The sequence below is a fragment of the Otolemur garnettii genome, unplaced genomic scaffold (genome assembly GCF_000181295.1).
Source record: "Otolemur garnettii isolate 467f Iridium unplaced genomic scaffold, OtoGar3 scaffold00194, whole genome shotgun sequence".
In the NCBI taxonomy this organism is placed as follows: domain Eukaryota; kingdom Metazoa; phylum Chordata; class Mammalia; order Primates; family Galagidae; genus Otolemur; species Otolemur garnettii.
The window spans coordinates 1,056,845-1,059,378 of record NW_003852589.1 but is presented as its reverse complement, the minus strand read 5'-3'; the positions used below and the strand labels follow the sequence as shown (position 1 = coordinate 1,059,378).

Below are 2,534 nucleotides of genomic sequence, written 5' to 3'. Positions count from 1 at the left end.
TGCAGGTGAGGCTGCAAGGTCTCCAGCTAACCTTAGGCCTGAGTCCACATTCTCAGAGATAATGCTGCTGTTTTCCAACACCAGCATTATCTTTCCAGCCACAGTCCGCTCCTCAGGAGCTGGAGGTCACGAACATGGGGTTCTGTGTTCCGCTGAGCAGAGGTATCAAGGAGAACTCCGAGGCCTTTGTGGAACAGGCCGAGTACACCAACCCACCAGCCGGGCAGTGGGAGGTGACTTACAGGCCTCACTGTGCCCACTCACGTGGCCTCTGGGTTCTTCTGGGTGTTTGTCAGCTCTCTGGGGCAGGGCAGGGGACTTCACTGTAATGATGGGTCCCTACTGCATTGCTATGTTTGGTAAATACAGGAGGAAAACGAGCCAGGGTTGAAGAGGTGATTTAGGTGTTGTCAAAATGAGGTCTCAGAGTCAGTGACAGCTGCCCATGTCTCCTCCCAGGAGGGCGATGAAAGGCCACGGCAGACTTTAGGCAATGATCTTGAATGGGCCCCAGGATACCGTGAGGTAGAAATGTGGTCGTGTGTAACGTATGGCAGCAAGAAATGCCTAGTAGCCTGATAGATGGGCCTGAGTGTGGCAGGGATGGGTCTGTCACTCTGGAGGGCTGCTCAGATCTCTCAATTGGGACCGTTTCTCCACAGGAGCCGAGGACCCAGGACCGGCCTGCCCTGTAGATCAGGTGCCCACCCATGGGACACTGACCACAGGCCCTCGACCCCAGAGTGCAGTATTTCCCTCCCTTCTCCCCAGGTTCACGGTGGCTCTCTGTAGCCTCCAGTCTCCTCCATACCATGTTTCCAGACGCGTGCTAGAGCTCCCTGCATGGTGCAAATGCAATTTTACCACCAACCAATAGTTCCTTTGACCGTTATATATCTTTCCAAAAGTTCTTACACAGTTTCATTCAAGGGAAGGAGAACTGGGCTCACTATCCTTAAATATATGTATTTTTAAGCAGCCAATTTTGGGGTTTAAGAATAAAAAAACACTTGTAGGAAGGACAAGAAAAATAAAATAAACAATTTTCTCATGTCATTTTTTTTTTTTAAGATCAGATGCTATCCATGAGAATAGACTGTCACGGGAAGGCTGTAAAACTTTTTCCCATATCTTTAAAAAGGTAAAATAAATATGCGTCTGTTCCCTGGTGGTGTAACAGCCAAAAATGTTAGAAAAGCAATCAAATGCATCACATCTCCTTTGGTAAAGACCTCTTCCAACCCTTCATCTCCTCCTTTATGTATGTTAGAGGTCGGACAAAGAAAAGGTAAAAATAAGAAAGAAGAGCCAGAAAGTAACACAGTTCAAAATGAAAATCTATAATCCTTTAAAACCTTCTTCAGAAAGATACTTCCTCTTCTATGAAACTACCTCCAGGAATTAAGAGCCAAAAGGAATGTGCATGCTAATAAGTCTTCCTAACGGCGGGCGTCAGGCATGGGGTGAAGGCATGCATGTGAGTGCCGGGGTCACCTTCAAGGTCAGCCTCACAGCGTTGCAGCTCTCCTGCAGTGGGTTCAGCTTCAGCGTCTCCCCGAGGTTGCTGCAGCCGGTCGACTGGTGCTGCAGCTCACAGCAGACACACACCTCCACACTGTCAAACTTAATCTAGACAGAACACAGACAGACCTCACCGTTAACAGGACATTCGGCCCTGGCAGGCACGCGTGAATCACACGGTTAAGAACACGAGAAGCTGGCTCAGTTCAAAGTGCCCAGCTCCAGTTTATCTTTAAATAATGAAGCAAAAATGATTTGCACTGACCCAGGCCATGAAGAACACTGTCAGCAATTACTTCAAATTCCTACTTCAAAAGCAAGGAATGAAAAAGCAAAAGTACATTGGAACAAACCGAAGGTGCAAGTTATCGGAAATAAGTTGATTTATGTACAGAGACATGTTAATAGCTCCACGCCTCAGTTCGTTCTCCCTCCGTGCTCAGAAATTTCCTGTCCTCTCAGTTCATGGTCTGTGAAACTGCTTCTCATCCATCAAAACCCAACTCTAGCCCCACCCGGGGGCTTCGTCTCGTTTTCCCCTCCCCACTGCTACTGGACACTTACTTTACCCAGCTACAACTACGTCTTATCACAACGTTGATAAGGCTGATAGGTTACAGGTGTTCAATAAAAGCCAAATAAATAAAAATGGCTTGGAAAATTAAAAACTATGGAAAGAAACGCATTCAAGTATTTCAAAAAGGAGCATTAGACAATGAGAGATCATGAGAATCTCAATGATAGGGGAGAGCACAGAGTTACCAGTGCTTGAGAGGAAAGGAGGTTTAAAAGTGTGGGAGCTGCCATGGTCATTGCTGTTCATATTATACCACAGGAATATGCTGTCACTGGAGGCAGAGGCAGGAGACTGCCAGAGCCCAGGAGTCTGAGACCAGCCTGGGCAACATAGCCAGACCCTGTCTCTAAAAATAAATAAAGAACAAGTCCTAGATATGAAATTACTAAACAAGAAAACTTGTAAAATCTATACAATTTAATTCAATGTAACACCA

The 2,534-nt window shown here is 46.4% G+C and overlaps 1 protein-coding gene across 1 annotated transcript in view; it reads right to left on the bottom strand.

Annotated features, from left to right (window-relative positions):
• Positions 1-2,534, bottom strand: part of FAM189A1 (family with sequence similarity 189 member A1) — a 495,321-nt gene that overhangs the window by 75,040 nt on the left and 417,747 nt on the right. The window contains exon 5 of the mRNA XM_012812192.2: positions 1,495-1,629. Coding sequence (XP_012667646.2) covers positions 1,495-1,629 — 135 coding nt within the window. The remainder of the gene's footprint in view (positions 1-1,494; positions 1,630-2,534) is intronic.